Source organism: Pelophylax lessonae (assembly GCF_965119305.1).
Source record: "Pelophylax lessonae genome assembly, chromosome: 2".
Classification (NCBI taxonomy): Eukaryota; Metazoa; Chordata; class Amphibia; order Anura; family Ranidae; genus Pelophylax; species Pelophylax lessonae.
This window is the reverse complement of record NC_138769.1, coordinates 231,120,627-231,143,459: the sequence shown is the minus strand read 5'-3', so window position 1 is coordinate 231,143,459 and position 22,833 is coordinate 231,120,627. Positions and strand designations below refer to the sequence as shown.

Below are 22,833 nucleotides of genomic sequence, written 5' to 3'. Positions count from 1 at the left end.
TCACCAGTTGAAAGACATTCTTTGACGGAGAGCTCCTATTATCTCCTGCATAAGATTGGGAGAGGTCATCATCAGTGTCACTCTCACAGGACGATCGACACTGGGGTCCATGCAGCAAGTCATCCAAAAGCATATCGTCTGTTTCTGAGCCTTGCCGAGTGCTTTCAGAGTCCTGATGAGAGACTGGGTAAATGCGGCAACTGCAGCTTACACCAGACTTAGTGCCCTTCAAGGATAAAAAGGTAAGGACTGTCACCATTGATAAAAATGGACCACTGTTTTAAATTAATAGACATGTCACAAAAGCAAAAAAAAGACTACCATAAGTGGAAACATACTGTACAATGGATTATGATGTATATAGCTGCAAAAGTATAGATTTTATTTCATATCGCAACTATTACAAATATGAGTATTCTGTACTTCCAGATATCAGAATTTAGTTATTACGAGAGGTTAGACATCTAACCTTAAATCATCAGTTAGCAATTTATTTATTTCCAGCTTGTGACTGGTGATTAATTACTAAGCATCTATGTCCTCTGCACTCTATTAATAAGTAAAATGAATAGTGAGTGACTGACTAGCCAGTATATTAATATTTTATTAGGGAGTCTAATTCTTCAAGCAAACATGTGCATTGCCCATTTCCAACAACTTAAAAGAGAATTATGGGAATCAAACCAGCTCTACCTGGAGAACTAAGTGATCAAACACCGCCGATCACTCAGTTATCCCACACCACTCTGAGCAGAGACCTGTCATTGTCAGTCAAGGGGCTTTGTGCTCTCCCCTCCAGCGCTCACTGGAGCGCTGGGCTGTGGTGGAGATGGGAGGAGGTGGCTCGGTGATGAGCCAGGTTTCCAGTCCAGGCTTCTGGGTGGATCCCAACCGTATGGTCTGTTCGTCCTATGATCCATAAGAGACATATATTCAAATGAGCTTTGGCTATACTTCACCTTTAAATTTACCTCTAGATCTATTCCGCACTAGGAGTTAATTAAAATACCCAGTATTCTGGGTATGCAGCAGCATGTGACTTACTCCACGTGACACCCACCCAGGCCAATCACTGGGAACATTTTCTACTACTTCCTTACTGTCCTAGCAACAGCATTCATTCAAATAGCAGTATATATAAGATTTTATACACACACCCAAAAAATGAGTCAGAGGAGGCTCAAATGTCCCATCTACTCTCTTTAGCAGAGACATTGTTGCCCTTAAGAAACTCCAACAGTAGAACACAAGAACAGAGCTAATGCTGGACTTTCTTAGTAAAAAGCCCAGCATGCACTGCAAACATAATAATATGAAAGCACCCTATATCAAATAATTATTGCTATAATAAAGGTTTTGAAGAAGGAAAACAGGCTCTTAACATCAATTTAGAAATGCTGGTACTCTCCAATAGAATTTTGAAATTAAACTGACGAAACACTATTCTAGATTCATTTTGGAGTGTGTTACATTGATCAAAAACACAACTGATCATTTACAATTTAAATGTGCATACATGTACCTGGCTGAAGATAGATTCTTCCTCTGAATCGTCTAAACTGTCTGACTCTTGAGTATGTTGGGATGTCTGCCCTCCTTTGTAGCTTTCCTAAGAAAATTATAAAGGAAAAAGCTTAACAAATCAGTAAAAATGCATAATGTTTTAAAAATAAATAAAAGAAGTCTCAACTTTTGGTTACATTAGTGTTTCATGCATGGTTATACTATTTCTTAATACAAAAAATATCTAAATATAATAATAGCTGTTAAACATTATACGTTGTAATGTAAACTATGACTCTTATGTGTTTAGATCCGATGAACTCAGGCTGCAATGCCATATACTCATCTATGATCTGTTATGTCTACAGGTAGTACTCTAACTTCCAAATATCCCTGTATTTAAGATGGCACACAAGTCTTTTGGTTTAGGATTTCGTAGTTTCTTAACCGATTATACTGTAGTTATATCAGCTTTGCTATATTATTTGGCGCTAATTCCTGGGAACAGTCTGTGATTAGATCTCCGATTTCATTTATCTTCAGCAATTTCCAAATTTTTCAGTTGTCTATGTAATACATTTATTCTGTACAGTAATCCCCCGCTACATCGCGGTTCAGTTTTTGCGGTCCCGGTAATTCGCGTTTTTTTTTGTAATGTTATTTTACTATATAAATCATTAAAAATGAAAGATTTTTGTGTTTTTCATAGCTCTTGCTCTGTCTCTAAGTACCTTAAATGTGTTTAAATGAGTTTCTATTGTTTTAAAAGTGTGTTTAAAGACCTTAAAATGCTTCTACACGTACAGTGACAGTAAAAAAAATCATGCCTACAATGCATTTTAATAGGGTTTTTCTATTTCGCGGAATTTCACTTTTCGCGGCTGGGTCCGGAACGTAACCCCCGCAATGGAGGGGGGTTTACTGTATATGCCATTTTGCAGAAACCATGCCTTATCTATCCCTTGGACAGAATGCGTACAATGTAGATCCATATCTTTGTCTACATTGATGTTGATATTTTATGCACAATACTACTAAAAACTCTATGATATGATACAATGCATAAAATGTAAAATAACTTAATTCTCTCCTTATAAAATGAAAGCTAAACTACAAACTAAAAACTAAAATAAACGCACAGATAAAAAATACATAAGGGAGAGGTGTTGCCTATAGAAGAATCTATATTAGGCCCCTTTCACACGAACAATCCGATCAGATCCGCCTGTCAGTTTTTTAGGCGGATCTGATCGGATCCTCCATACATCCCTATGGGGCAGCGGATGTCAGTGGAGACATATCTGCTGACACCTGCTGCCATCCGCATCCGATCCTGTCCGTGAAATCCGGACGGATGGAAACCCTATTTTTCATCCTTCCAGGGGATGGGATCAGATGAGAGCGGACATGCGGTCTGCTCTCATCCGATTCCCCCATAGAGAGCAGCGGGACTCGGACACCTCCCTCTCCGCACACAGAGCGGAGACGGAGCTGTCATCCGCCTGCTCAGCAGGGATCGGCTGATCGATCCCCGCTGAGCAGAGATTGGATCGCAGCAGGCAGCACAGCGTGTAAAAGGAGCCTTTTTCTCCATCCAGTCCTAAGATCCACACAGCTCTGTCACAACACAGCCTTGGCTGGCCTGGCTGAGTACCTGAAATTTTCTAATCTGTCGCTAAGTAACATTTACTGGTCTTGTCCCTCCCTAGGCTGTGGGTTGATAGTGATTAGAGAAGCAGCAGACTGATGAGCTCTCTGTCACTCTACTCTGTCCATCTATCAGCTTGATTTACAGTAGTAAAGTACATGAGCACTGCAGCACAACTGACTGGATTAATGTGCTGTTCCCCCCTCTCCCAGTCTGAGGTCTGCTGTATATAGACTGCCAGAGGATTCTACAAAATCAAAGTCAGGTACTTGCACTGCTTGCATTTTTTAAAAATAAAAATGAATAATGTATCATAAATGCAGAACAGCACTAAATTGCATTTTTTTATATCCGCATGGAGATCAGCTATAAAATGAATGCATATGAAAAAAAAAACTGCTTCCAGAAAAATCTGTTAATTGTTATTGTCAGGACTATTATAATCAGGACTAAAATGTGAAACAATGAATTCATAAAAATAACTGTAAGCACTTGACCTCATTAGATAAGTCAAGCGCAAACAGTTTTTAATGTCTTCTATCTTTATATTTTGGCTCCTCTGGATTACATCAATGTGATCTGTGCCTTGTGGTTTTAACATTTCCAAACAGTGATGTCAGGTTTGGGATATTTTTCTGACTTAAACTGGGAAATGGCTAGGAAAGAATATGTAATTGTTTTTACATGGCTAGTTTCTGTTAATGTAAATCTAAACTATCTGAAAACCATGTACCAGAATGCAACTAGCCCAGCAGATTTCCTGCTCATAATATTTGTTTGCAAAGTAATTATCCTACCATCATTATTTAAACAGAAGAATAGATTACTTGCAGATTTTAATTTCCTAAGGGTACAAATTCATTAATTTTTCATGGCATTCCCATTTGGTTCATCAGTTACTTAAAGGGTGATTGAACCTTTCTCACAAAGAAGATTATACAAGAAAGAAAGTTTCTGCATACACGCTACATTTGACTGAATATCTAATAAGCCACATCATTTGCATTGAAACTCGAAATAGTTCTGCAAGGTTTAATTGCATTTGTTTTATTAAGACATTTTACGGTTCTGTTTGTACATACTTAACTTTTTCTCCTAAAGGGAAGTACATCTTAAAGTGGTTGTAAACCATTACATATACCTAGTTAAGTGACTGGCCTCAGGTGATACACAGAGATTAAACAAATCCTCCTACATAAGTTGTACCTGTTTATCTACAGCTGTCTGTCCCCTACATCCATTCAAAGCTCATGTGTTCACTCATGCTGATAGCAGAGGAACGAGGCAGCAGAGGGAAATTACACTTAGTACTCCGGATAGAGAGAAGAACACTATAGAGAGATATGCTTAGTGAATATTTCATGTCTGAAGTTTACAACCACTTTAGGGGAAATGGCTATATTATGCCCTGCTTTAATCCAGGAATATTATAAAAGAATTATAGGCATGGATATTTTTACATAGCTACAGCTTGGACCACTACAACTATGCATATACGATACCCAGTGATCTCCACTAGCTTCTGAGTCCCACCCTGAGCACCTGCCCTATGCACTGTGAACACAGGAGATTGAGATTGAGAACACAAAGCGGTTGATTTACTAAAATTAGAGAAAGCAAAATATGGTGAAGCTGTGCATTGTAGGAAATCGGCTTCTAACTTCAGCTTATTCAATTAACCACTTACCGCCCGCCCGCCGTCATATGACGGCGGGACGGTGCGGCTATTATCCTGGGCGGACGTCATATGACGTGACCCAGTAAATGCACGGCAGGCGCGCGATCGCGGGCGCGCCGCCGTGCACTGCCGGTGTCGGCGTGTCCCCGGGACACAGCCGGTCACCGGCAGGGGGGAAACAGCCAATAGGCATGGCTGTTTCCCACGTGATCGGCTGTGTTCCAATGACACAGCCGATCACAATGGAGGCGCCCAGGAGATGACCGCGCATGCGCGATCGGGAGCGCGCAGCGCGGTCATGTCGGTGGCACTGTGTTCCGTAGGAACACAGCTGTCACCGGCGGTAGTAAACAGTCACTGATAGTGACTGTTTACTATGTGATCGGCTGTGAATCCATTCACAGCCGATCACAAAGTGTAAACAAAGAGCAGTAACTCAGTGTTACTAGCTCTTCTCTCCTCATACAGCTTCCAGTATGAGGGGAGAAGAGCTAGAAACATTGAGTTACTGCTCTGTACCCCTGTAAAAAGTAAAAAGCACACAAATAAAGGTCCCCCACACACAGTCCTCAGCCCCCCCCCAATGTCCCCTGTCACCCAACAGTCACCTCATCAGTGCCCAGAAATTGACACCCATAAGGCTACGCTCACATGTGAGAGTAGCGATCGCAGGCAGAATAACCGCGATTCTGCCCGCGATCCGGAAATCATTGCAAATTGCGGGACGCCTGTGCGTTGCCCGTGATTTGCAATAGCACCCCAAACGCTGTGCGATGTTGCCGCCATTTCCGCCTGCCGAATCGTGGTAACATCGCGCAAACATCGCATGATGCCCAAAAAAGGTACAAGAGTTTCTTTGGGGCGTCATGCGTTGTTTGCGTGATGTTACCTCGATTCGGCAGGCGGAAATCGCTGCAACATCGCACAGCGTTTGGGGTGCTATTGCAAATCACGGGCAACGCACAGGCGTCCAGCGATTTGCAATGATTTCTGGATCACGGGCAGAATCGCAGTGATTCTGCCCGTGATCGCTACGCTCACATGTGAACGTAGCCTAAAATTCACCGGTCACCAGAGACTGCCATCAGTACCGCCGTGCACCATCGCCCGTCACCTGTCACCCATCAGTGACCATCGCCCGTCACCTGTCACCCCATCAATCACCGTCACCTGTCACCCCATCAAACATCGTCACCTGTCACCCCATCAGTCACCGTCATCTGTCACCCTATCAATCATCGTCATTTGACACCCCATCAGTGATCGTCACTTGTCACCCCATCAATCATCGTCACATGTCACCCCGTCAGTGATTGTCATTTGTCACCCCATCAATCATCGTCACTTGTCACCTCATCAATCATCGTCGCCTGTCACCTCATCAATCATCATCACCTGTCACCCCATCAGTCATCGTCACCTGTCACCCCATCAGTCATCGTCACCTGTCACCCCATCAGTCATCGTCACCTGTCACCCCATCAGTCATCGTCACCTGTTTGCCATATGCATGCAATCACTTACTGACCGCCTAACGACTATATGCGTCGGCCATTAAAAGCTAAATACTGGGGTTAAGGCAGCAGATAGCCCCCATAACCCCGGTATTTTTTGAAACGGCGGGCGGTCGGCTTTCAGATAAGGGTGGTCCCAGTGGCGGATTCGCCGCGGAATTACCCTTACGGTGCAGGGGAAGAGGTGCGCCCCCCCCCTCCTGCCGCGTCCCAGACGTTTTCCCAGCTTACCGGACCCGCCGGCAGCGGGGAAAACTATCCGGTCCCGGATCCTCAGAGACAGGAAGTCGAGTGAGGGCAAGATGGCCCTCACTCAACTCTATGGTCTTGGAGGACCGGAGCTACGTCAAAAGACGTTGCCTAGCAACCGGTTTAAAGGGCCGCTTTTTTTTTTGCTTTTTTTTTTTTTCCTCTTTCAACAATTTTTTTTTTTTTTTTTCTTTTTTAGTGTAGTTGTGAGGTGTGAGGTCTTTTTGACCCCAGATCTCACAATAAAGAGGACCTGTCATGCCTATTTCTATTACAAGGGATGTTTACATTCCTTGTAATAGCAATAAAAATGATCAAAACATTTTTTTTTTTTAAACTGTGTAAAAATAAAAAAATAATAAATAAAATAAATAGGAAAAAAAAAAAAAAAAAAAAATTAAAGCGCCCTGCCTCCGTTAGCTCGCGCGCAGAAGCAAACGCATACGCAAGTCCCGCCCACATATGTAAACGGTGTTCAAACCATACATGTGAGGTATCGCCGCGATCGTTAGAGCGAGAGCAATAATTTGAGTCATAGACCTCCTCTGTAACTCTAAGCTAGTAACCTGCAGAAATTTTTAAAATGTTGCCTATGGGGATTTTTAAGTACCAATGTTTGGCGCCATTCTGTGAGCATGCGCAATTTTGAAGCATGACATGTTGGGTATCTAATTACTCGGCGTAACATTATCTTTCATATTATGGAAAAAAAATGTGCTAAATGTACTGTTTTCTTATGTTTTAGTTCAAAAAAGTGAATTTTTTTTCAAAAAAATCGCATTTGGAAGACTGCTGCGCAAACATGGTGTGATAAAAAATATTGCAACGATCTCCATTTTATTCTCTAGGGTCTCTGCTAAAAAAAAATATATAATGTTTGGGGGTTCTAAGTAGTTTTCTAGCAAAAAAAAATGATTTTAGTTTGTGAACACCAAGTGTCAAAAATAGGCCCAGTCTTAAAGTGGATAAATGGACAACTTTGTGTAAAGCGCTACTTGGATGTTAGGCCTATGTATGTGGCCAGGCTGTGAAAAAGTGTTACACATGTGGTATCGCCATACTCAGGAGGAATAGCAGAATGTATTTTGGGGTGCAATTTTTGCTATGTACATGCTATGTGTTAGAAATATTGCATAAATGGACAGCTTTGTGTAAAAAAAATGTGTTTTCATTTTCTTTCCACATTTTCCAAAAACTTGTGGAAAAAAATGACATATTCAAAAGACTCATTATGCCTCAAAAATTATACGTTGGGCTGTTTGCTTTCCAAAATGGGGTAATTTTATGGGGGTTTCCATTGTCCTGGTGCTCCAGGGCCTTCAAAAGTGCGATAGGCTGTCAGGAAATTATATGTGTAATTTGTGCTCCTAGAATGCCGGACGGGGCTACTTGGATGCTAGGCCTCTGTATGTGGCCAGGCTGTGAAAAAGTCTCACACATGTGGTATCTCCATACTCAGGAGGAGTAGTAGAATGTGTTTTGGGGTGTAGTTGCAAGTATACATGTGCTGTGTGAGAGAAATAACCTGTTAATACGGCAATTTGTAAAAAAAAAAAAAAAAAAAAAACAAAATCTTCATTTTGCAAAGCATTGTGGGAAAAAATTACAACTTCAAAAAACTCACCATGCCCCTTATTAAATACCTTGGAATGTCTACTTTCCAAAAAGGGGTCATTTGGGGGGTATTTGTACTTTCCTGACTTTTTAGTGTCTCAAGAAATGAGATAGGCCTTCAGTACATCAGGTGTGATCAAGTGTGATCAATTTTCAATGATTCGCACCATAGCTTGTGGACTCTATAACTTTCACAAAGACCAAATAATATACACTTACTTGGGTTATTTTTACCAAAGATAAGTAGCAGTATAAATTTTGGCCAAAATTTGTGAAGAAAAATTACTAATTTGCAAAATTTTATGACAGAAACAAAGAAAAATGCGTTTTTTCACAATATTTTCAGTCTTTTTTTATTTATAGCACAAAAAATAAAAAACCCAGTATTGATCAAATACCATCAAAAGAAAGCTCTATTTGTGTGAAAAAAAGGACACAATTTTTGTATGGGTACAGTGTTGCATGACTGAGTAATTCTCAGTCAAAGTGTGAGAGCGCTGAAAGCTGAAAATCGGTCTGGGCAGGAAGGGGGTGAAAGTGCACTGTAGGCAAGTGGTTAAGCTTTGACAAAAATAACTGAAGCTGATTGACTACCATGCACAGCTGTATGAGCTGTTGCACTCTCCAGTTTTAGTAAAGCAAACATGGTTCAATAGCTCACAAAAGTGAGTACAGCCCTCACATTTTTGTAAATATTTTATTATATCTTTTCACGTGACAACACTGAAGAAATTACACTTTGCTACAATGTAAAGTAGGGAGTGTACAGCTTGTATAACAGTGTAAATTTGCTGTCCCCTTAAAATAACTCAACACACAGCCATTCATGTCTAAACCGCTGGCAACACAAGTTGGTACACCCCTAAGGGGAACTGTCCAAATTGAGCCAAATTAGCCATTTTTCCTCCTCGGTGTCATGTGACTCGTTAGTGTTAGAAGGTCTCAGGTGTTCAAATGAGGGGTCAGCCTGTCAGTGTTCAGACCATATGATATATATATATATATATATATATATATATATATATATAAAACATTTTATTATCCTTGAATACTCAATAGGGAGCTCCCTTTTGGTCTCTGCACTCACAGACCAGATCACAAACAACACCAATCAGAAAGCATTATGTAAAAGGACGAACCGCTGCATCCAAAGAAGCACAACTTGATGCCTACTACAGTTCTCAGAACATCCAGGACAGTCTCCATTCATCTCTGAGATAAATCCCATACACATTGACACACACAGTCAGTTAGCACAGTAGGCATCAAGCTGCATCATTTCACGTTTACAGATTTTAGTGGTATGCAAAGGCTGCAAAAGACAGTAACGGTGTTTTCACACAGTGCAGTGTGGGTGCAGCACAGTGAACTTGCAATTTTTGAGTTACCCCTGCTTTCCCACAGACTTCTATTAAATCAAGCAGTTTTGGTGCATTTTCTGAAAGCACACTAAAAATATAGCATGCATCTTGGCGCATCCTGCAGTGCAGCCAAACTGCATCACGGCAGTGTGAAAGCACCCTAATATTGGGATTTGGGGTCCCAACCAGTCTTATGAGCCTTTATGCAGCCACAACTCCAGCCATGTTATTTATCTGAAACTGATGTTCACAGATGCTCTCCATCCAATCTGACAGAGCTTGAGCTGTTTTGCAAAGAAGAATGGGCAAAAACTTCACTCTCTAGCTGTGTAAAGCTGGGAGATACATCCCCAAAAAGACTGACTGGGCAGCTGTAATTGCAGTGAAAGGTGGTTCTACAAAGTATTGACTCGGGGGGGGGGGGGGGGGGGGCTGAATACAAATGCCCGTCACACTTTTCAGATATTTATTTGGAAAAAAAAACTTCACAATTATGCGTCACTTTGTGTTGGTCTATAAAATCCCAATAAAGTACATTTAGGTTTTAGGTTGTAAAGGGCTAAGTTGCGCTAATAAGTACTGAATCGACAGATGAACATCAGATATAGCACAATATTGATAGTCCACAGTGATAACAAGTCTGTATCCAAATGACAGGCACAGTCCAAAAATTCAAGATTCCAGTGTCAGATGATTAGACCAACGTTCATATCTCCTTACCAGAAAGCAGAATGGAGTTCGCCCAAAAACTCAAATCAGATCAGTACACCCCGCCTTCAATCGATGTGTTCAGATAATCCTCACATCCACAGGTGATGGTCATATGTGGAGGAAAAATTGAAACTCCATAGCATAATACTGTTAAATAATATTAGATCACCCTGAGGAGTGCACACCGTCACCAGCAGGCTGATAATATGAGGCACCAGCACCCTTAAGTCCCAAATGCTTACCAGATGGTAAATAATGTAAATATTGTGATATGTAGGAATGGAAGTGACACACAAAGACCTCTCCCGACACCACTGCCTCTTACCAGATTTGAATAAGTAAAAGCCACACAATCCGTCGTCCGGTCCTTGGAGCCAGTAACTCTAAAGATCACTCCAAAGCAAGATGGGGTTCTCCCACAAACACAGATGGAATTGGGTCGACCAGTCTCAGTTGAAAGTGCTTAGGTTCTCCTCACATCAATCAATAATTGGTCATATGTGGGAAAGAAATAGACTCCATAGCATAATACTGTTATTGCTTGAAAGTCACCCTAAGGAGTGCACACCATCACCAGAGTCCCCAGGTAGAGCACCAACACCCCTATGCACCAAATGCTTACCGGATAGATAAAGCCTTAAATGAAAAAAGGGGGGAATAGATGCACAAAGGACCTCTCCCAGCAACACTGCCGCTTACCAGACTGTAATGGGTTAAAGCCACTCTCTCCAGAAGCCAATCCTAGGAGCAGGTATCACCGGGAGAAGATTCCTAAGCTGGCTCAATCGTGTCTCCAATATAGTGTAAATCAAAAAACAGAAGGCACTACATAGTGCATTACCATAAACACTTTAATGGAAAATAAGACAGCAACTTACAGAAATAAGAATAAATTCAGCGAGGATAAGGCAAGCCGCCAGCCGGTCGGCTCCTCCGCCCGTCCTATTCAGACTCGTTCACACAAGCAGGTGACGTCAGCAGGTCGCGGCTGATTTACACTATATTGGAGACACGATTGAGCCAGCTTAGGAATCTTCTCCCGGTGATACCTGCTCCTAGGATTGGCTTCTGGAGAGAGTGGCTTTAACCCATTACAGTCTGGTAAGCGGCAGTGTTGCTGGGAGAGGTCCTTTGTGCATCTATTCCCCCCTTTTTTCACTTAAGGCTTTATCTATCTGGTAAGCATTTGGTGCATAGGGGTGTTGGTGCTCTACCTGGGGACTCTGGTGATGGTGTGCACTCCTTAGGGTGACTTTCAAGCAATAACAGTATTATGCTATGGAGTCTATTTCTTTCCCACATATGACCAATTATTGATTGATGTGCGGAGAACCTAAGCACTTTCAACTGAGACTGGTCGACCCAATTCCATCTGTGTTTGTGGGAGAACCCCATCTTGCTTTGGAGTGATCTTTAGAGTTACTGGCTCCAAGGACCGGACGACGGATTGTGTGGCTTTTACTTATTCAAATCTGGTAAGAGGCAGTGGTGTCGGGAGAGGTCTTTGTGTGTCACTTCCATTCCTACATATCACAATATTTACATTATTTACCATCTGGTAAGCATTTGGGACTTAAGGGTGCTGGTGCCTCATATTATCAGCCTGCTGGTGACAGTGCGCACTCTTCAGGGTGATCTAATATTATTTAACAGTATTATGCTATGGAGTTTCAATTTTTCTTCCACATATGACCATCACCTGTGGATGTGAGGATTATCTGAACACATCGATTGAAGGCGGGGTGTACTGATCTGATTTGAGTTTTTGGGTGAACTCCATTCTGCTTTCTGGTAAGGAGATATGAACGTTGGTCTAATCATCTGACACTGGAATCTTGAATTTTTGGACTGTGCCTGTCATTTGGATACAGACTTGTTATCACTGTGGACTATCAATATTGTGCTATATCTGATGTTCATCTGTCGATTCAGTACTTATTAGCGCAACTTAGCCCTTTACATACCTACTTTGCTTGTCACAATTTAAGTTGCTGCTGTATTTCATTAGTTAGCGCAGTTATATTTCCTTTACATTATTAGGTTTTAGGTTGTAACATGACAAAATGTGAAAAATTTCAAGGGGTATGAATACTTTTTCAAAGCACTGTAAATAAACAGTTTGGATACTTTATGCCTTGATAACACATGTCACCTCTAACACACGTCACCACATTCTGCAACCAGCATCTATACTGAATGGCTACTGAAAAAAAAAAAAAAAGTACAAGACAAGACAAGCTAAGCGGAAATTATGTGAGCAGTAGCTGTTTGAATAGTTAGCTCACTGATTCTAAAACAGCTTTTCATTCAAACAACTTGGACACAGCAGTCTAAAAGGATTAGGCTGGAAAAAAGTGTAGGCACGTACACTTCACCATATGTTGCTATACATGAAGCACACATTTATATATCAGTGGTTCTCAAATCCGGTCCTCGGGACCCACCAACAGGCCAGGTTTGCAAGATAACTAAATTACATCACAGGTGATCTCATTTGCTTCTCAGTGATTGCAGTATTCTAGTCTGCATCCCCCAAGGTAATACTTAAAATCTGGCCTGTTAGTGGGTCCCGAGGACCGGATTTGAGAACCACTGTTATATATAATGAGCATGAATCCTTTACACTACTTTCATGTTTTATTAAAGAGAAGAAGTATTTTTATGAACATACTGTATATAGATTGAAAAATAAATCTATATATTATGAAAATTCACCATGCCAAAAAACTATTGTTTACTTTAGGACAATCAGTCCCCAACTTGCTAAAAGGAGGTTACCTTTAAGCAGCTGCTGACCAACCACCCGCCACAGTTTTACTGCGGCAAGGTGGCTCGGCTGAGCGAACCGAAGTACTTCTGTCGCACGTGCCCCTTTGATGTGCTGATTCGGTTCAGAACCGATGTCCTGTGCCTGTGTAATGTAAACACAGGCACAGGAAATGATGGAATCTTCTCTCCTCGAGCCCTTTTCGGCTCCAGTGTCAGAGGAGAACATCAGACAGTGAGTACACAAGGACTACACTTACACCAGTACACATAGGCACATTTGTCACCCCCTGATCACCCCCCCCCCCCCAGTTAACCCTTTCACTCCCTGTCACAGTGTCACAGTATACAGTATACAGATAATTTACTGAGCACTGTATTAGTGTCACTTGTGAGGCAAGTTAGTTTGAGAGGCAGTTAGTGGTAGTTTAGTGGCAGTCCCAGATAGGTTTAGTGTACCCGCCATATATCCCCTAATAAAGATTTAACCCCCTGATCATCCCCAGTTAGCCCCTTTATGGCCCTGTCACAGTGTCACTATTATAGTGTACAGATCTTTTTTTCTGATCACTGTATTAGTATCACAGGTTACATCAGTTAGCGTTAACGTTAGCGTCAATCCAGGACAGTGTCAGATTGCCCGCCGCATATTTAGTAATACATTTTAACCCTTTGATTGCCAGTGACACACACACACACTAAACACCTCCATTACTAGTATCAGAACGGATCAATAGCTTTGATATAATCAGAACTATACTACCGTCCCCAATAGTTTAGTATAGTGTTCCCAAAACGCAGCATTAGCAGGATCAGCTCTGACACCTGCCAGCAACTGCCCTAGCCCCTCTGCCCAGCCCCCAACAAGTGCAGAATCAGCAGATTACTGTCACTTCCAATACACAGCACACTAAACCGCAGCGTTAGCAGAGTCAGGCCTGATCTCTGCTAGCACTAGCAGTTACATTTTTTGGTAGCAGTTCAAACAGTTCTTGACAACCAGGTTCTTTTTTACCTGTGAGTCACACTAGGTACCTATAAATTTATTGGCTAAAATGTCCAAACAAAGAGGCCAACACGATGCAGAGCATGACAGATGAGAGCGATGGGGAAGCCTCACTGTCAGAATCGGGCTTAGTATTCAAACCTGTAGAGAGCAGCGGCACCCTGACCGATAGCCCTGATGACAAAGTAGTGGTCCCTGCTAAGGTCAGGAGTATCTGACCCCATTCTTCTGTTGCTGAGGTGAAACAACCGCAGGGTTCTCGTATGCAGCAGAGTGTCGGTACTAGTGCCGCTCAACCCTCTGGTGAACTGGCAAGCACCAGCGGTCTAGTACATCCTGGTCGTAGTCAAACCAGCACTGCAGTAACACTCGGTGACGTGGCACGTCCCATAAGTGCAGTTCAAGGTGGTGCGGTGGCTAGCACAAGTAGTGTCCCGCAGCCACCAAGAATTCCAATACAGGCCCATAGAGCCCATGGTGTCCTTCCTGATGCGCTTGCAAATCCTGATTGGGAGCCCACCACTTCTGCAGCACCCGTACTTCCCTCATTTACTGGCCAACCTGGAATTCAGGTGGAAACAAACGATTTTACGCCCCTTGGTTTTTATGAGCTGTTTTTCATGAAAGATCTGTACAGATCTATTGTAGACCAAAACAATTTATATGCTGATCAATTTATCGCCGCAATTCCAAATTTGACCCTTGCCAAAGAATTTGCATGGAAACATATCACTGTTTTTGAATTTAAAACTATTATGGGCCTATCCCTCATCATGGGCATTACTAAAAAGAGTGAGTTGCGGTCATATTGGTCCACTGACCCAATTCATCATATGCCCATGTTCTCTGCTGCCATGGCCAGGACTAGATACGAGCAAATCTTGTGGTTCATGCATTTCAATGACAATGAACTCTATCGTCCTCGGGGTGACCCTGGATATGACTGGCTCCACAAAATTCGGCCCGTCGAAAATCCCTTCAACCAAAGGTTTGCAGCCTTGTATATGCCCCAGCAAGCTGTCCGCATTGATGAGTCCCTGATTACATTTTCTGGCGGCCTTGTTTTCAAACAGTTTCTCCCTAACAAGCATGCCAGATATGTGAAGATGTATGAGCTCTGTGACAGGGCAACAGGCTATACATGTAGTTTCCAGAGTTACAAGGGAAAACATAGTAATGTGGAGCCCCCCAACTGCCCAGACTACATATGGAGCAGCGGCAAGATTGTTTGGGACTTGGTGTCACCAAGTATACCCCCAGGGACTGCCCCATAGGCATGATAAAGATTTTTCCTGCCTAGTGTCCTACTGCTATAGGGGACAGCATAACCCAATGGTTAAGAAGAATTTGGAGCTGCGCCTGTTAATGAACGATATAGAAAAGTGTAAAAAAAGTTACAAAAAAAATTGAAAAATAAAAAAGCCAAAAATGGTTGTCGTTTTATTGAGTTAATTTTCTGTTCTTACGGTTTTACTGTACTTTATAATATACTGTAATGCTTTATTGTTACTGTTTTTCATTGTTAACCATAGTTTGCTTTGCAGATACCACCATTTCACTGTTTTACTGTACTGTATCCTATTATTATGTAATGTTTTATTGTTGCTGTGTTTTTCATTGTTAACCATAGTTTTCTTCGCAAATACCAACATTCTACTGTTTTACTGCACTGTATACTATTATATTGTAATGTTTTATTGTTACTGTGCTTTAGGCTCCATGTACACGGGACGCTGGAAATGGCCGTTTAGGAGCAGTTGGGCGTTTTTTTCAGAAGCCCCTGAACGCAGCTCCATGTTATCTTATCTGTCCATGTACACATGGTCGTTTACAGTCATTTGCAGGCAGTTGCGTTCAGGGACTTTTTTTAGAACGCAATTATTTGCGTTCGAACGTGTGTTTCCCGGCGTTTCAAACGCAGAAACGCGGCCAAACGTGACTAAACGTGACTGAACGTGATGAACCTACGTTCAGCCACGTTATAAGTTTTTTTTCTTCCATTCAAAATCAATGGTTCCCTATGGGAGCCTATTGATATGAATGGAAGTCGCACTGCAAGTCAGATCCGACTTGCGGCGCGACCTGCACTGTGAGAATCTTGAGGGGGAACTCCACGCCAAAAATGGGAAAAAAACTGCGTAGGGGTCACCCCCAGGTTCCAAACCAGGCCCTTCGGGTCCGGTATGGAATTTGAGGGAAGCCCCACGCCGAAAGAATTGTGTGGGGTCCCCCCCAAAATCCATACCAGACCCTTATCCGAGCATGTAGCCTGGCAGGCCAGGAAAGGGGAGGGGACGAGCGAGCGGCCCCACCCCCCCTGGACCACACCAGGCCACATGCCCTCAACATGGGGGGGGTGTTGGTGCTTTGGGGCAGGGGGAGCTCTGCACCCCCCACCTCAAAGCACCTTGCCCCCATGTTGATGAGGACAAGGGCCTCATCCCCACAACCCTGGCCGGTGGTTGTGGGGGTCTGCGGGCAGGGGGCTCATCGGAATCTGGAAGCCCCCTTTAACAAGGGGGCCCCCCAGATCCCGGACCCCCTCCCTATGTGAATGGGTATGGGGTACACTGTACCCCTACTCATTCACCACATAAAAGGCAGTGTATGGAAATAACGACAGGAGACGTTTTGGAAAGTTTATTAAAAATCTTCATCCGGCTCTTCTTGTCTTCTCCTCTCCGGTCTTCTGCTCTTTTGCTGTCCGCTCTTCTTGTCTTCTCCTCTCCGGGGTCTTCTGCTCTTTTGCTGTCCGCTCTTCTTGTCTTCTCCTCTCCGGGGTCTTCTGCTCTTTTGCTGTCCGCTCTTCTGCTGTCCTCTCTTCTTTTCTTCTCCTCTCCGGTCTTCTGCTCTTTTGCTGTCGGCTCTTCTTCTTCCTCTGGTCCTCCTCCGACGACGTCTCCGGTGACTATGCCGGTCTCCGGTCTCGGCAGCTTATTATATAGCCATTAGGGGCTGCTAAAAGCAACGTGGCCAAACGTGCAATAACGCAAATGGAAAAAGCTACCGAAAGCACGTTTAACTGCTGCTTTTTCCCGGCGTCAGAAATAGCTTTGCAGGACATTTTTTCTAACGTCCCGTGTACATGGAGCCTTATTCTTAACCATTGTTTGCTTTGCAGGTACGCCCATCAGCTGCAGCACTGATTTGTTTATTCTGACAGCAACAGCTTTTGCTCTCACCATATACGTAAATCAATGATTGCAGCGCTAGGTAATTTCACTACTGCAGCAAAAAAAAAAAGAGCATATATGGCGAAGCATATGGGATGGGGTGGACACAGTCCGGATCTCCCCTATGCTTCACCATATATTTTTTAACAGTTTTCTTAGCAGAGATTTCTTCATCCACATCGATCGATGCGAATAGAGGAATCTTCTATGTTCTTTTTTCTGTTCAGCCTATGGGCTGAACGAAAAGAAAGAACATTGCATGTATGCCCATCATTAGAAGTGGGTGGATGCTGGGTGGTCTAATGGTGGGCATACCACACACTTTCTGGCAGAGATTTCTTCATCCACATCGATCAATGTGAATGGAGGAATCTGTTAGGTTCTCTTTTTTTCGTTCAGCCCACAGGCTGCATGGAAAAAAAAGAACCTTACAATATATGCCCAACAAGGACCAGCAATGTATTGGTACATCGCTGGACTTTGAGTGGTCATACCAGGATGATGCTTGCAGATTTAGGCATCATCTTGGTATTGTTTTTTACAGCCAGCGGTCGGCTTTCATGTAAAAGCAATCCTAGCGGCTAATTAGCCGACAAACTGGTTTTACAAGCAGTAGGAGGAGACCTCCCCCCCCGCTCCCCTCCACGGTTTTCTTGGGCTCTCCTGTCCCACCGAGTAACCTGAGACTGCAGTAGGTGGTTCCGTCAGCTGACCATAGAGCTGATTGGAGACCAGAATGGCTCCGATCATCTCTATGGCCTAAGATACCGGAAGCTACGAGCATTTTTATGACTCCGGTTTCGCCAGATATAAACAGCATCATTGGGAAAGCATCTTATCACACAAATCTTATGGTGGTCAGATGCTTTAAGGGCAGAGGAGAGATCTAAAGTCTAATAGACCCCTAATTTAAAAAAAAAAGAGTACCTGACAATACTTATTGCTATCATAGGGGGCATTTAAATTCCCTGTGATAACAATAAAAATGATTACCCATCATTTTGTTCTGTAGGGCCACTGCTTTAAAAAATAAATAAATCAATATATATATATATATATATATATATATATATATATATATATATATATATATATATATATATATAATGTTTGGGGGTTCAAAGTAATTTTCTAGTAAAAAAAAATATTTTTTAATGTAAACAAAATGTGTCAGAAAAGGCTTGGTCTTCAAGTGGTTAGAATGTGTGGGTGATATGTGGCATAAGCTTCTAATATTGGGCATAAAATGCCAGGACAGTTCAAACACCCAACAAATGACCCCTTTTTGGAAAGTAGAAACCCCAAGCTGTTTGCTGAGAGGCATGTTGAGTTAATGTAATATTTTGCCACACGTTTCAGGAAATTTGTTTTTTTTTTTTACACAAAGTTGTCACTAAATTATATATTGCTCACACATGCCATGGGTATATATAGAATTTCACTCCAAAATACATTCTGCTTCTTCTCCTGAGCACAGGAATACCACACGTGTGAGACGTTTTGGGAGCTTAGCTGTGTACGGGACCCCGAAAACCAATCACCGCCTTCAGGTTTTCTAAGGGTGTAAATTGCTAATTTTACTTCCTCACTATCTATCACAGTTTTGGAGGCCCTGAAATGTCAAGATAGCACAAAATCCCCACAAATTACCCTATTTTGGAAACAGACACTTCAAGCTATTTTTTTTTTTTTTTTTTACACAAAGTTATCACTTAAATGATATATTGCTCAAACATGCAATATGGCTATATGTGAAATTACACCTCAAAATTCATTCTGCTGCTTCTCCTGAGCAGGGGCATACCAAATTACCCCTTTTTGGAAAGTAGACACCCCAAGGTATTTGCTAAGAGGCATAATGAGTATTTTGCAGCTCTCATTTGTTTTGGAAAATAAAGAAATAAAAGGAAAATGCTTTTTTTTTTTTTTCAATTTTCAAAACTTAAATTTTCAAAACAGTTTTCAATTTTGCGGTGATTAGTTTTCGGGGTCTTGTACGCGGCTAGACTCCCAAAACTTGTGGCAAAATATAAAATTTCCAAGGACTCAACATGCCTCTCAGCAAATAGCTTAGGGTGTCTACTTTCCAAAAAGGGGTCATTTGGGGGGGGGGGGGGGGGGGGTTGGGCTGTCTTGGCTTTTCATGGCCTCTGGAATTGGGATAAGTAGTGAGGTCTGAAATCAACAATTTACGCCCTTAGAAAGCCGTGATTGGTTTTCGGGGTCCTGTACACAGCTAGACTGCCAAAAAGTCTCACACATGATATCTCCATACTCAGGAGAAGCAGAAGAATTTATTTTGGGGTGTCATTTCACATATACCAATGGCATGTTTGAGCAATATATCATTTAATTGAGAACTTTGTGTAAAAAAAAATAAACATTTTTGTTATTTTCCCATCAACTTGTGGCAAAATATAAAATACTCCATGGACTCAACATGCCTCTCAGCGAATAGCTTAGGGTGTCTAATTTCCAAAAATGGGTCATTTGGGGGGGGGGGGGGCTTTGGTTTGTGCTATCTTGGCATTTCAGGGCCTCTGAAACTGTGATAGGTAGTGAAGAGTGAAATCAGCAATTTACGCCCTTAGAAAGCCTGAAGGCGGTGATTGGTTTTCGGGGTCCTGTACGCGTCTAGACTGCCAGAAATTCTCACATATGGGGTAGCCCATACTCAGGAGAAGCAGCAGAATGTATTTTGGGGTGTAATTCCACATATTCCTATGGCATGTGTGAGCAATATATCATTTCAATGCCAACTTTGTGAAAAAAAAATGTTTTTTTTTGCCATTTTTCAAACACCTATGACAAAAAAATGGAATATTCAATGGGCTAAACATGCTTCTAATTTTAGCACTTCAAGAAATGAGATAGGCAGTCAGAAAGTAAAAGCTGCGTAAATTTCAGTATGTACACCAGTTTGTAGACGCTATAACTTTTGCAAAAACCAAAAAATATACACTTATTGAGATTTATGTAGCTAAATAAATTTGGGCCTAAATGTATGACAAAAATTGAGTTTTTTAGATTTTTTTTTATAAGTAAAAGTAGAAAATGTAATTTTTTTCTCAAACTTTTCGGTATTTTTTTCGTTTATATCGCAAAAAATAAAAAACGCAGAGGTGATCAAATACCACTAAAAGAAAGCTCTATTTGTGGGAAAAAAAGAACATAAATTTTGTTTGGGCACAGCATTGCATGACTGCGCAATTACCAGTTAAAGGTCACGCAGTGCCAAATTGCAAAAAATGGCCTGGTCATTAAGGGGGTAAAACCTTCCGGTCCTTAAGTGGTTAAATACCAATTTTTGGAGTATGGGGAGAGCAGGTACACCCTACCGCACACACATGTGACAGTGCTCTACCTGGTCAACCCAGTTTTCCAGGTCAGAATACTGTCAACTGTGAGGTGGGAACAGCCTAGCTAACCCAAGGTTGCTGTATGGGGGAAATTTACCAAAAGGTAATATCTGCGCTTTATTGTGACTAGTATACAGGAGGTCCTTTATCTGGCCATACAATAAATACAATTTGGCAAGTTCAACAGGACTGACTGAATTTTGACCAGTGTGGCCTCCCCAGTTTGACAAAAGTCAAATATTTTAGTTTGACTTCAAAATGAAGCTGTGGCCACTGATGAGTGTATTGTGACCGTGGCGGGGGCCACAGTCAGAATACATTGTCCCGGTGGGGAGTAAATTTCCCCAGCTCACTAACTGAGCAAAAAAAACAACCACGTATAGCCAAGCCTTGGTTTAGAAGAACATCATGGAAGGAGAGGGAGTGAAGGCTTGAAAAAGGATGAAAAAAAAGACAGCAGGTGTATGCAAGTGTGAATGTTTAAAATAGGAAGATAAAAAGGCACAGGAGACATATAGGGCAACAGAGCACAAAAAAAGAATGTAAGACAGAGAAAGAGAAAGGAATCTGAAAATGACATTTTAAATAGAGAAATAGTCACATGAGAACATAAGAGGTATTAGTAAGTATTTAGCTAAAGCAATGTTATAAAAGTAACCTGGGATCTCTTGTTGACAGATAAATTCCTTCTTGTTAAAGTGCATCCATTATCACTTGATGCCCCCTCTACACTCCGCGGAGACAAACATTCATGCCTTGTGTCGGTATCTTCCTCGCTTGACAAATCCTCTGAAATCCCATTACCATCTTGTCTCATTTCAACCTAGCAAGACATTACAAGTAAAAAGATCAGACAGACAATTTCATAAACGTGCACACTAAACTTAACAGAGATACAATTACTGTAAAGTGTGGTTTGGAAATTTTGATTAGCTTTGCAAATATGGTTCAGGTACAACTACAACAGAAACACAAATGTAAATGAATAGAAAAATCATCAAAAAAACACATTAAAGCGGAGTTCCACTCAAAAGTGGAACTTCCGCTTTAAGTGGTCCTGACCCCCTGACATGCAGCATTTGGCATGTCATGTTTTTTGGGGGGGAGTGGGTACCTAGTTTTGACGGGTACCTGCTCCCACTTCTGCTCGGGTCGCCTAGGCGGCTCGGGTGGAAGTTCTTCTCTCCCCCTCCCTCCCTGCAATCTTCCGGGACACGTCACAGGTCCCAGAAGATTGCCTGTCCATTCTGTATGTTTTATTGTTCCACTGATGTTTGCAACTGTATTGAAGTATAACTAAAGGCAAAACCTTTTCTTTTTAGTTTTGGATAGAGGGGAGGGGGATTAGAAAACCTGTCAGTTCTTATTACTATCTGGGCCCCCGTAAGGGAGATTCACCCTCTGTATTTGTCCTGTTTACTGTGATCATTAAAAGTGAAAGTAAAAGAAAAGCCCAAATTTAGGTTGTCCCCAGAAAAGTAATATAGGGGATATCTTTCAATGTGGACACTAGTTCTGGTGACCTGGGTGTCCCCAAGGAATTCTCTTAATTTGTAAGGATTTCCTCTCACTTCCTGTTTAGCTATGGGACAGGAAGTGAAGATTAATTTCCGCAATGGGATGCAGATGGTGAAAACAAATCTAGCAGGTGTTATAACCCTCCCTTGCTCTATTCAAAATGAAGAAAAAAAAAAGCTTATAGTTCTACTTTAACAACAGATGTGTCCATGGCAGGTCCGCTCAGCCACAGAGATAATTGGAAACATCACATCAAAGGCCATTCATCTGCAGCATAAGGGAAGAGCATCTAGAGATGCATTTCACTGGCTTGTGTAAATCAAGCCTTGGTATATCTACCAGCTGAAAAATATGTCTCTGTCACATAGATAAGGTACCTATAGATTATTAGAAACAAGGATATAAGGCCTTCGTTCAAATGGGTTTACTTAAGCATACACCCATGTAAGGGCTGTGTGTTGCCCGCATGTGTTCTGTGCAGTCAGTCCCATTTATATCAATTGGGATGCAGTGGCTGAATAGGAACAACCTCTGCTCCCAAACTGAACTCTGTGCAGGTGCATAGCCCCAAGCCCACATTGTCTGCACGTTAAAGCGCTTAGCATGTGTGTATATTTTTGGTTGGGGAGATCGGTATGACATAGATCGGTATCATTAGATTTTTAGGTGACAGATGATAGCCACGGAGAAATTAATGGCATGGCTGCAGGGTCTCACTAGCAGGAGACTAGAA

At 42.0% G+C, this 22,833-nt stretch overlaps 1 protein-coding gene across 1 annotated transcript in view; it reads right to left on the bottom strand.

Moving 5' to 3' along the window:
* Positions 1 to 22,833, bottom strand: part of PHTF1 (putative homeodomain transcription factor 1) — a 322,940-nt gene that overhangs the window by 115,884 nt on the left and 184,223 nt on the right. The window contains exons 9-11 of the mRNA XM_082246092.1: positions 21,241 to 21,405; positions 1,523 to 1,609; positions 5 to 226 (exon numbers count right to left, since the gene is read on the bottom strand). Of these exons, the coding sequence (XP_082102218.1) occupies positions 5 to 226; positions 1,523 to 1,609; positions 21,241 to 21,405 (474 nt within the window). The remainder of the gene's footprint in view (positions 1 to 4; positions 227 to 1,522; positions 1,610 to 21,240; positions 21,406 to 22,833) is intronic.